Consider the following 11,475-nt stretch of genomic DNA (forward strand, 5'->3'; position numbering starts at 1 on the left):
GCTGCGTGATCACATCTCGGCTGCATCTCGGCTACATCTCGCCGACGAGCCGCTGCGTGATCAGCCTCGCGAGCCAGCGGCGGTTGGCCGGCAGCAGCTCTGCGCGCAGCCTCGCCGCCGCCTCGGCGAGGGGCGGCAGTGCGGCGCCGAGGGCGCCGGGCTGCCCGTTCGGGTAGTCGCGCTGCAGGGCGAGGAGGCCGTCGTACACCTTCTGCTGGTTGCGCCAGAGCCGCACGTCGCACGCCGAGCTGAGCTGGCGGCCCGACGCAGCCGGCTCGGCCCGCCACTCGCCGGGCAGCGAGGGGACGCGCAGCGGCACGCGAAGCGGCCTGCGGGCAACCTCGCTCTCATCTCGGGCCATCTCGGGCCATCTCGGGTGCGGCACACGCGGAGAGGCCTGCGGCGGAACAGCGGACGTGTCGTGGACATGTCGTGGACATGTCCGGGAGCTGTCGCGCAGAGAAGAGGCGGCGGGCCTCGGCTGCTGCGAGCGGGCGAGCGGGAAGCGAGCGAGGCCGAGCTGCGCCGCCGCCCCTGCGACGGCGGCGACGCGCCTACGGGGAGACGTGCTGCACACGTCCTGGACATGTCAACAGGCGGCGGTACCCCTCCGCGGCGGCGGCGGCGCGCGGGTGGGCGGCGAGGTCAGCGAGGCGAGGCGAGGGCGCGAGGGCGGCGAGGGCGTGCGCGAAGGCGTGGAGCAGGAGGGCGCTGTAGGCGGCTGCGGAGGCCAGCTGCGCTCCGACAGCCGCCGTCGCCGACGCCTCCGCACCCGCCTCCGCGCCCACCTCCGCGCCCGCCTCTGCGCCCGCCTCTGTCGCTGCGTCGGCTGTCGCTGCGCCGCCGCCCGCCCCTTCCCCTCGAGGCGGCGGCGGCGGCGGCGGCAGGATGGGGTGTGGAGGCGGCGGCATCGCGAGGCAGCGGAGCACGGCGAGGAGGTGCGGCAGCAGGGCAGAGCCGCCGCTACAGAGGTGGGCTGCGGTCGCTAGGGCGAGGCGGCGGGTAGGCGGCTGCGCGGCGGCGGCGCTGATCGCTGCCACAAACCTCTCCTCATCCCACCTGCGCGCAGTCGCCTCGGCGGCGGCGGAGGTGGCGGCGGCGGCGGAGGTGGCGGAGGTGGCGGCGGCGGAGGCGGCGGAGGCGCACGCGAGCGACTCGGCGGGCGGCGCGTGCGGGCTTGAGGCCTCGCACTGGCTCGGCGGCGGAGGGCGCGCCGATGGCTGGCTGGCGGCCGGTTGGCAGGAGCTGTGAACAGGCTGGCGGGGGCTGCGCCGTGGCGCGAGCTGGAGAGGCGAGCCGACTGGCTCCCGCCCGGCCTCCTCCCGCCCGGCCTCCTCCGACTTGGGCTCGTCCGACTTGGCCTCCGAGAGGCGCCGCTCGAGGGTCGGGCACACCGGCGGAGGCTGCACGGGCGTGGGGGAGTGGCCGTCGCCCTCCGGCGCGCCTCCGCGCCTGCCAGCCACAATTGCCGCGCCGTCCGCGGCGCCTCGCTCGCCTGTGCCGCCTCTGCCACCGGCGCTCCCGCCCGAGGCGTTGCTCCAGACGCCGGACGCCGCCGGCTGCGCAGCAGCTGGCAACGACCCTGGCGATGCAAACGGCGAAGTCGCCGCCTCGACCGTGCCGGTGCTTCCGACGGCGGTTGGTGTGACACGCCTCTTGGGCCGGCCGCCGCCACTACAGCCGCTGCCACCGCCGGCGCTGCCGGCGCTGCAGCTGCTGCCGCCGTCGCCGCAGCTGCCGCCGCCGCCGCAGCTAGTTCCGCGCTGAGATCGCCTCGATGGCGGCGCACCAAGGGCAGGGAAATCGGTGGCCGCAAAGGCTGCTGGTACCGCTGCTGCTGCGGGCTCCGCAGCAGGCTCTGCCGTTTGCTGGATTGCGACGGCATACGCCGCGGCCTCAGCCAGCCAGCCCTCGCACTCGAGGCTCAGTCGAGGCCGGTCGGGCGACGGTGGCGCCCTCATGCACAATCGTGCAGAGGCTTTCCGCCCGCCAACACTGCCTCCTGAGAAAAAGAATTCGTGCAAGCATTAGAAAAAAGAAAAGAGAAAATACGACGCGCATCCACTCCGCCGCGGTGCACGCGTCGCTGTGCCCGCCGCCGAGGAGCTCGCTGGCTTACAGGAGTCGACAGCCATGTCTGTCGCTCAGGCTCTCTACCGCAGCATGTGGCGGTGGGTGCGCTCACCCGCCGTGCGGTGCAACCCACACTTCGCGTTGCCTCTGGACAAGCTGCCCGCCTCGGTCGTTCGCGCGGCGGAAAGGCTCGAGAGCCCTCGTGGCGCTGCCGGTAGCCGCGAGCTTCTCAGGCTCGCGTGGCGCGAAGCTGCTTCCACTTCCGGGGAGGCGGCCACCGCCGCGGAGCTCGACGACGCCTTTCGCGTGCTGCGCGTCCTCGGCGAGCTGGGCGAGGAGCTGGAGGCTCTGCAGAAGAAGCGGGCGTCGAACGCGTGGCGCGTGGATGTGGAGATGAGGATCGGCGAGGTGGTGCGGCACTCGCAGTACGGCTACCGAGGCGTGGTGCTGGGGTGGGACCGCAAGGCCGAGGTCGATGTCTCGGGGTGGGACGGGCTGCGCAAGTCGTCGCGCGGAGGCGACCAGCCCTTTTACCGCCTGCTGCCCGACTACACCGACTGCGCCGAGCTGCTGGGAGGGCCGCGCGAGGTAAAGTACGTGGCGCAGGAGAACCTGGAGCGGCTCCCGCCGCGCTACACACGCGTCCACCACCCCGCCCTCCTCTCGCCCGGCGCCTCCCCGCCGGTCCGACGCGACGACCACGGTGAGGAGCCTTGCCTCACCCTTGCCGGAGCCTCGCTGCAGGCGCCTTTCTCCGCTACGACGCGACGGCGGCCGCCTTTGTCCCGTCCGACGAGCTCGCCTACGAGTACCCCGGCTCGCGGTCCCCCGGCTCGCGGTCCCCCGGGCCAGAGTCCCCCGAGTCGGAAGGGCCCTTGGGAGCCGATGGGGCGGAGGCGGGCGAGGCGGGCGCGGCGGTGGCGGAGGCGGCACGAACCGTCGAGGCGGCGGTGACTCGCGCGTCGCAGCAGCTGCGCGACTTCGTGGCTGCCGTCGACCAGCAGCAGATGCAGCAGCAGGCGCAGGCGAGGGAACGGCCCGGGTATCAGGCGGAGGCGGGCTATGGGGCGGAGGAGGCGGCGCCGGGCGCGGCGGAGAGCGAGGGGAGCGAGGCGGAGGCGGCGCAGGCGGGAGTGGCGGGAGGGGAGGAGTGGCGGGGCGGGGAGTACGGCTTCCCGGGAGGGGAGGAGCTTCCCGCGGGCGCAGAGGGCAACGGCCGCCGGCTGCTCTCGCACGTCCTCCGGCTCGCAGACACCGCCGCGGCTCACGAGCCGGCCTCGCGCGCCTCCCCGCTCCCGCGCCCCGCCTCGCTGCAGGCGGGCGGAGGCGGGGCGGGCGGGGCGGGCGAGGCGGGCGGGGCGGGCGGGGCGGCACTGCGTGGCTGCTTCGACGCGCTGCACCGGCTCGGCGAGCCCCCTGCCTCCTAGAAACCTCCTAGACACCTCCTAGACACCTCCTAGACACCTCCTAGACACCTCCTAGACACCTCCTAGACACCTCCTAGACACCTCCTAGACACCTCCTACACACTTGGCAGGCGAGCTCGCGGCTTTCGTCGAGAGCAACGCGGCCGAGCGAGCGGCAAAGGCGGACCGCGGAGGCATCACGTTTGGCGTCGGGCAGGCGCTGCGCAGCAGCACATCACACACCACAACCACTGTCTTCGCAGACCATGTATCGGGCAGGCGCTGCGCCGCCGCAAGGTAGACTGCTGATCCACCAGCCGCATGAGCCCCTTCCCCTGCTGATGAACACACGGCAGGTGCTGCGCCACCGCAAGTTCCTAGACGTTTCCTAGACACTTCCTAGACACTTCCTAGACGCTTCCTGAACACACGGCAGGTGCTGCGCCACCGCAAGTTCCTAGACGTTTCCTAGACACTTCCTAGACACTTCCTAGACGCTTCCTGAACACACGGCAGGTGCTGCGCCACCGCAAGTTCCTAGACGTTTCCTAGACACTTCCTAGACACTTCCTAGACGCTTCCTGAACACACGGCAGGTGCTGCGCCACCGCAAGTTCCTAGACGTTTCCTAGACACTTCCTAGACACTTCCTAGACGCTTCCTGAACACACGGCAGGTGCTGCGCCACCGCAAGTTCCTAGACGTTTCCTAGACACTTCCTAGACACTTCCTAGACGCTTCCTGAACACACGGCAGGTGCTGCGCCACCGCAAGTTCGGATTCCGCGCCGCCGTGCTGGGGTGGGAGAGGAGGCCCGAGGTTGACGTCAGTGGCTGGGACGGGGTGCAGGGCTTGCCGTCGGGTGCGGACCTCCCCCCCCTCCCCCCCCCACACACACACGGCCCCCACACGGCCCCTCCATGGCCCCGGCACCTGCCCGCACCTCCCCGGCACCTGCCCGGCACATCCCCGGCACCTGCCCGCACCTCCCCGGCACCTGCAGGTGCGGACCAGCCCTTTTACCGGATGGTGCCAGACATGGGCGACTGCGTCGGCCTGCTCGGAGGGCCGCGCGGCGTGAGGTACGTGGCGCAGGAGAACCTCGAGGAGCTGCCTCTCTCGGAGCGGGCAATCTCGCACGAGCTGCTGCCCCACTTCTTCGACGGGTACGACGCCGCCTCGGGCACCTTCTTGCCCGTCCAGCAGCTGCGCTACTGGTACTCGCGCGACCCGCTGCCAGACACTGGCCTCGCCGTGCTCGCGGCTGAGCAGGCTGCGGCCCCCCTCGACAAGCTGCACTTCCTAGACACTTCCTAGGCACCTCCTAGACACTTCCTACACACTTCCTAGGCCGCGGCCGCCCTCGACAAGCTCTCCGCGCTGCTCCACTCGCACGCGCTCGACGCGCGCGGCGCCGGTCTCCTCGAGCCGCTCATGCTGCTGCTCGGTGCCGCGGGGTCGGCGGCAGACTCGGCGGCCGCGGAGCGCGCGGCGCTGGCGCTGCTGGCGGCGCACCCGAGCGGAGAGGTGCGCGAGCTGATGCGCGCGTCGGAGCGGTCTGTCGAGGGGGACGACTTGCTCGCCGCGCGGGGCGCGCTCGACGAGGCGCTCGACATCGACGGCGGCCACGCGGAGCTGTTCGCGAGGCGGGCGGCGGTGCACCTGCGGGCGAGCGACACGCGGGGCGGGGCTGGCCGGAGGGGGCGGGGGGCTGCTCCACAGCCCCGGGGGACTGTGTGCCGGCTGTAGGCGGGCCGGCCAGAGGCCGGGCTCTCCGACGCGCGCGACGCGCTGCAACGCGACGCGCGCCCCGCCGCCGGCGGAGGCGCTTTCTGGGACATGTCCCGGACGCGTCCTGGACGCGTCCTGTAGGCGCGCCACTTTGCCGCGCGGACACTCGAGGGGTCTGCCTTGCACGAGCTGCGCCAGTCCGAGGCGGGGCCTTTTCTGAAGCTCCCTCCGGGCCGTCCCGCAGGTCCGCGCTGCGCGAGTTGCGCCGGTACGACGAGGCGGTCGACGCGTTCGAGGCGGCGCTGCGGCTGCACCCGTGGGCGCCGGGCGTGGTGCCGAACATCTTCAAGGCGGAGCGGGCGAGGCGCATCCTGGGCAACGCTTGAGGGCGGTCCTGCGGGCACGCCCCCCCCCCCCCCCCACCCCGCGCCGTTTGGTGGTTGAGGTGTTGTTCCTCTCGCTGTCAGATTTCCCGGCACGCTCCCCCTCCGCCTATGCATCGCCTCCGAGCGCCAAGGGCGCAAGGCTCGAGGCCACGTGCGCGAGACACACGACAGGGGGGTGGCCGGTGCAATTTCTGCGGAGTTCGACATAACATCTAAAATCAAAACCGCAATGCCGTACGATAAACGTCCGATCTGACTGGATATGTCGTGTTCGGCCGGCGGATTCCACACAATTTGATTCACAATCAAGCAGGAAAGCAAAAAGCGGCAATTTTTCGGTGCTCCCCGCACCCCTAACGCGCGCGCGCAGCGCGCAGCGCCGCCGGCGCACCCCTAAAACGCGCGCGCAGCGCGCCAGGCGCCGCAGCCGGCGCCCCTACGGCGGCGCGCAGCGCCGCTGCACCCCAAACAAAAACGCGCGCGCAGCGCGCGCCAGCGGCGCGCAGCGCCGCCGCAGGCGGCGGACAGCAGGTGCGCAAATTTAAACGCCATTTTCGGTTTCGCACTTTTGCCAAAATCTTCAAAATCCGGTACAAATCGACTTAGGAGATTTTCCCCAGTGCGCAGTGGGGCTTCAGCTCGATTCCTCCCGCAGGGATTGCCCAAAAAGCATTAAGTGGAGCTGGGAAGGGGGAGAGAGAGCGCAGGGGCAGGCGGCGAGAGCGTGCACCGGTCGCCTATGCGGCGCCTTGTTCACTCACCTTGTTGTGCTTTGAGCTACCTTTGTGCCTTAGGGGCACGGGGCAGTCCCTCCTGCGCTGCGCGTCACCCTCCCCCTTCCTCTTGTTTTGGATGCCCCGCTCCGAGAAAGCATGTCTCGCAGAATAGACAGTTAAAATCCCTGCCTGTGTGATGGCCGCGTGCCGTCCTCCCGTCCCTCCCTTGGTGGGCTTAGATTTCCTTGGTGCCTTTTCTTTCTTTCTAATTGGTGCTCAAGTGCCCAACTTAAAGGATCTCTCCGACGGCGATATCCTGGAACGCACGACCGTCCGGGCGGGAGGGCTTGCTTGCTCACAATCCAAAGACTGATCGCACCGCTGGAACGCTCGATTGAGCACTTGAGCACTGGATAGGGTCGATTCCGCATGGTACGGGACCCCTGGAACGCTCACGCAATGGCATTCATTCATTCATGCATGACAAGGACGAACCTCCCCCCGAACGAACCCGTGCGTGGGGCCGACCGACCGATGGGAGGAGGCGACGGGGACGCGTCCAGCAGGGTGGCAGGCAAGAGGCGCGGGCGGCGGCCACCGGCGACCGCACACGGTAAGGGCGTGCGTACTTTTAGCTCTCCGGCGTGTTGCCCAAATGTTGGCAAAACAGCGGACGTAAAACATCAGGACCGTACTTCAGCAATGCGGGCCGCAGTTTTTCTGCTCGGTCTGGGCGCTGCCCTCACCCAGGGCGAGGAATGCAAAGACTACAACCTCGAGGTGGAACTCATCAACTCCGCCGCGGAAAGCGGAGATATTGACGCAGCGACTTGGGGCGAGATGAATAAGGTGAGTAGCTCATGGGTGAAGATCACGCCGACATTGACAGGCACGGAGTGGGTCGGATCTAAAGTTGCAGGCGTCCAGCTCTCGCTCACTAACGGAGACAGCTCGCTCGACCTGCCTGACATCACCAGCGACTTAGCAGAAAAAAGCAATATTGCGGTTATTGACAAAGAACCCGACATCGTGCCTACGGAGGGATCGATGGGACCTTACTTCAGTACGTATCACGGTCGCAACGACCAAGACTACTTTGCCTTTCATACGTCGACAATCAAATCCAAGGGAGGAATCGGACTGCAACTCTTTACTTTCAGTGGAAGCGCGGAGTTTGGGCTGCCATTCTACGTTCCCGTGTCGGGGAACATGGATTGCCTCTTGTACGGACAGTCATTTCCCACTGATGGCACCCAAGGGTTGACTGTAACTGGCAACGCCCTGCCACCCCACTGTAAGGGCGAGACTTGCCCCGTGGCGTCTACCCCCTGCGTGAATTACGTGAACATCGAGGCCTGCACCGGCGGCTCGACCGGCGACCCGCACCTCCACTTTGCGCACGGCGGGACCGCCGACTTCCGCGGCCGCAGCGGCACCTACTACAACTTCTTCTCGGCGCCCGGCCTCGCCGTCAACGTCAAGACGGAGGACGCCACCTTTACGCTGCACGGCGGCGAGCTGACGGTCGACGGCTCCTTCATCACCGAGGCGCACGTGGTGGCGCGCGTGGGCGGCGCCAAGCGCAAGGAGCTCTTCGCCTCCTTCTGGGCGTCCGAGCTCAACGACGACAACTGGGGGTGGCGCATCGTCAACGGCACGTGCGCGGGCCACGTCTTCCAGCTGGGCAAGGGCGGCTTCCGCAAGTGCGAGGAGCTCGCCATGGAGGTTGACATGGCGAGCGCGGCCTTTGCCGTCCGCAACTGGACCATCACCGTGCGGGGCAACCACGTCTACGACCGCATCGCTGGCCCAAAGCACCGGATCGACCTCTCCTTCTCGGCGCGCGCGACGGACGCCCCTCGCCCCACCGCACCCAGGCCCGGGCTAAGTGTGCACCCCTCCCCCCCTCCCCTAAGGCGACCGGCGACGCGGCGGCGCGCGCGCTGCCGCACGGCATCGTCGGCCAGTCGTACTCGTCGGCGGCGCCACGCAGCGGCAAGAAGGACGCGTACCCGCGGGCCGGCCACATCGTCACGAGCGCCTTTGCTGAGGGCGCCATCGAGGGGAGCGCCGCCCTCTACGAGGTCCCGTCGCCCCACGCCACGCAATACACCTTCTCGCGCTTCGACGGCGCCGAGGCGGCGGCGCCCATGGACGAGCTCTCGGCCGGCGGCGACGCGTCGTCATCGGACGGACCGGAGGAGTGAGTGGTCGGGGAGGCGTGCGAACAGATGTGAGGCTTTAGGGGCTATCTTCGCGAGGCTTGTGCGTCCCCGGGGTGCGGGGAGGGGCCGCGGGCTGCGGCGGTTGACGGTGGTCCCCGGACACAGTTATTGTTATGGTGTTATGGCTCTCGGGGCATAGCAGCCCATAACATGTTATGGGCTGCTATGAGAGAGCCGTCCCGGATCCACGGTGTTATGGCCCGAGAGGCCACACCGAACTGCTCGCCGCTGGAATTTTCGCTTCGCGCGCTGCCGCGCGCGAGGTTCGGCATCGACCGCCAAATATTTTCTCTTTTGCCCTTAAGTTAAATTCAATAACATCAACCTGCCTCCTGACTGAGGCTGAGCGATGGCTTCAGATTTCTCAATCAAGACCCCCCTCCCCCTCCCCCCCCCCTTCACGCAATTTGCTTCCCGTTTCTAACTCGTACTCTCTGCAGCTGCTGCCGCTCCCCTCCGTTTTAACATGTACCTTAAGGTCTGTCTTTCCCGCAATTTAACTCACGTCCTTTTTCTCTGAGCCCTGGCCTCGATCGACACCCTCGACACCGGGCCTCGACACCTCGACACCAGGGCTCAGCTTTTTCTTTCCTTTTTTCGTTCTCGAGGTTTCAAGTGCGCTTTTTAGTAGTTAAAGCTCCGTGCCAGTCGTGCGAGCGAGTAAGTTGTAAAACTCTTCCTCATCCGGATGACTCATCGATCGATCGATGGATGTTGCTGCTTTCCGCGTTGCTGATGCCCTGCACTCCTTTCCGGATCGGGCCGACCCGTATCGAACGTGAGCTGGCAGAGTTAGAGCAGGCTGCTGAGCAGGCCGGGCTCGACGGTGTGAGGTTGCCATTCGAGCTGGACCTGGTCCCGGCGATGTTTCAGCATCTCCTCTCGACCGGCGCGCTCAACCGGCGACATGTTCTCTATCAATCGGTCGATCGCTTTTGTGCAGAGGCGCTCGGGCTCGAATCAGAGCTAACGAGAGCTGACCCGTCGCGGTACGACACGCTCCTCGAATTCGGAAAGACTCTGGTCTCAAGATTTGGCCGCGGCGCCAACGCGTTGCTGCACGGTGGATGAGGACGAGCCGGTTGTCCGGGCGAGTGTCGCCCTCGCCCTGCGACGCGAGGACGTACGGCATCTTTTTGGTGTTGGCATGCAGCTTGTCGAGCATGGTCTGCGCGGCGGCGACCTGCTGCATGCGCAGCTTGCCTTGCTCCTCCTCGTCCTCCTCCATGTCCTCGTCTCCGGGCGCCGCGTCCGTCGCCGCCTTGGCCTTCTTCTTCTTCTTCTTCTTCTTCTCGGCCGGTGCCTCGCGGTCGCGCTTCTCCTTTGAGCCTGTGCCGTCGCCCATCGCTGGCGCCTTGGGCGCGAGCTTACGAGCGAGCTCACCCGCTGAGTGCGCCACGCTCAGCGGAGCCGCCACTTCCAACGTGCCGAACAGGGGCGCGTTCTGCTGCTTGCTCGGAATCTCGACGACGGCCAGCCACATGTCCGAGCCGAGGTCGGATGGCCGGGACCACCAAACGGACATGACGCTCTGAAACACCTTCGGCGTGTTGACAAACGTCGCCGACTCGTCCTTCGTTCCCTCGGGAAACGCGTAGATTTGCAGGCCGTTTGACGCGTTGATGGACCACGCCTCTCGGATATCAGAGCACAGCGAGTCGTACGTGTGCTCGTCCTCCGCCGACACAGACAGCACATAGTTGAAGCCGGGAACCCTCTTGAAGTCGGAGACGCGCAGGTCAACCGACGAGGGCTTCTGGCTCATGAACATCCTCATCCGGTAGGCCATGGTTGGCTGGTAGTAGCTACGCGGCGCGGGGCGGGCGCTCCAAAAAGAAGAATTTACCCTACGCCGGGTTTATCGCGGCGTCCAAAAGAAAAATCCGTGACACATAACAGCTGTTATGAGGTTGTTATGCTGGCTGTCATAACAACCAGTGGGATGTGTTATGAGTGTTATGAGGTGTTATGAGGTGTTATGAGGTGTTATGAGGTGTTATGGTAGGGTGGGCATAACAGCCATAACAGCGATGGAGGTGTTATGAGGTGTTATGAGGTGTTATGGGGTGTTATGAGCAGCCAGCCATAACAGCCATAACACCTGTTATGGCCACTCCCATAACCTTGTCTGGGGACAATTGACGGGAGAGCCCGACCCGACACGCGACACCCGCGGCCCCCGAGGCTGCGAGCGCCGAGGGGCCCGCGGGGCCGGGCGTGGCCGTGGGGGGTGGGCCTGGGCGCTCTTTTGGTGCATCTCGATGATCGATTTTGTTTTTATTCCCATATTATTCCCCGATCAATGATATGTCGTAAAGTATGTATGTCGGGTATTGCCCGCTCTCACTGAGCTACCTCCCTCCACCCGCGCCGCCCCTCCAACCCGCGCACCCGCTACCTCGCGGCAAGCCTCAGGAGGTTGTGGCGGCGGCGTTGACGCGGGCGAGCACCGCCTCGAGTCGCGCCTGCGCGAGAGGTTGCAGCGGGGCGGCGTGAGGGGCGAGCGAGGGCGGGAGCAGGAGCGGCAGCCTCTGTGGTGGTGGTGGTGTGTGGCTGCCCGACTGCACGGACTAGCTACTTCCCGGCGAGGCGCCTTGTCGTAGGTGGTGTACTGCGGGCGGAAGGCGGCGCCGGGGACGTAGTGGCATGCGGCCTCGACCGGCGGCACCGCCACCTCGGCCGGCATCGAGACGGAGGCGACCTGGCGCAGCGCGGGCAGAGCTGTGAGAGAGAAGAGGGGCCGGGCCCGCGCCTCGGCTTCCGCGGCGGAGGGGGGCCTCGACGTTGGTCACGTCCACCCATATCTCCCCATATCTCCCCGTATCTCCCCGTATCTCCCCGTATCTCGCCTCGACGTTGGTCACGTCCACCTTGTCTTCCATCACCTGCGGCGAGGTGCACACCGGCCGATCACGCGTCGCTCATTCGCACCCGTGTG

The 11,475-nt window shown here is 67.1% G+C and overlaps 1 protein-coding gene across 1 annotated transcript; it reads left to right on the plus strand.

Annotated features, from left to right (window-relative positions):
- Positions 1-2,133: 2,133 nt before the first annotated feature.
- EMIHUDRAFT_111823 (hypothetical protein) lies at positions 2,134-5,596 on the plus strand (the record flags this gene model as incomplete). Its single annotated transcript, XM_005785782.1, has 8 exons — positions 2,134-2,776; positions 2,818-3,450; positions 3,611-3,747; positions 4,236-4,341; positions 4,483-4,733; positions 4,830-5,135; positions 5,352-5,383; positions 5,455-5,596. 8 exons carry the CDS (start codon positions 2,134-2,136, stop codon positions 5,594-5,596), a joined length of 2,250 nt encoding a protein of 749 aa, XP_005785839.1.
- Positions 5,597-11,475: the final 5,879 nt, after the last annotated feature.

This window comes from Emiliania huxleyi (genome assembly GCF_000372725.1).
Source record: "Emiliania huxleyi CCMP1516 chromosome Unknown EMIHUscaffold_158, whole genome shotgun sequence".
Classification (NCBI taxonomy): Eukaryota; Haptophyta; order Isochrysidales; family Noelaerhabdaceae; genus Emiliania; species Emiliania huxleyi.